Consider the following 515-nt stretch of genomic DNA (forward strand, 5'->3'; position numbering starts at 1 on the left):
CTCGGGTCCGAGGGGAGGGGGCCGCGGGCCTGGGCTCGGGTCCGAGGGGGAAGGCCGGCGGAGGAGGGTTGGGCCAGACTGCAGGATGGCCCGTCCCTGATGGGAAGACCCGGCCTGGGCCTTGCCGGCCAGGGCTCCTTCCCCACGAGGTACAAGTGGAGTGGTAACCCCGAGGACGGCGTGCAGTTCCCGCTGGACTACAACTACTCAGCCTTCCTGCTGGTGGACGACGGCACGCACGGCCGCCTGGGGGGCGAGAACCGCTTCCGCCTGCGCTTTGAGTCCCACCTGGCGCAGCAGAAGACGGGCGTGGCCGGTGAGCAGGGCCGCGGGCAGGGAGGAGATGCCTCTGGCCGGGCCCCTTACGCTGACTTCTGGTACACTCAAGTGGTCGGCTTGATGGATTTTTTTTTTTTAAGGATTTATTTATGCATACAGAGCTGGGGTACAGGCCAGAGGCTCAGGGGCAGTGAGAGGCTTCACCAGAGACAGAGTGGGGAGCAGAACAGGCAGAT

At 65.0% G+C, this 515-nt stretch overlaps 1 protein-coding gene across 1 annotated transcript in view; it reads left to right on the forward strand.

Moving 5' to 3' along the window:
• Nucleotides 1-515, forward strand: part of TRPM4 (transient receptor potential cation channel, subfamily M, member 4) — a 27,109-nt gene that overhangs the window by 1,468 nt on the left and 25,126 nt on the right. Inside the window, exon 3 of the mRNA XM_012733689.1 lies at nt 133-316. Coding sequence (XP_012589143.1) covers nt 133-316 — 184 coding nt within the window. The remainder of the gene's footprint in view (nt 1-132; nt 317-515) is intronic.

The sequence above is a fragment of the Condylura cristata genome, unplaced genomic scaffold, assembly GCF_000260355.1.
Source record: "Condylura cristata isolate star-nosed mole 26May11 unplaced genomic scaffold, ConCri1.0 scaffold00041, whole genome shotgun sequence".
Lineage (NCBI taxonomy): Eukaryota > Metazoa > Chordata > Mammalia > Eulipotyphla > Talpidae > Condylura > Condylura cristata.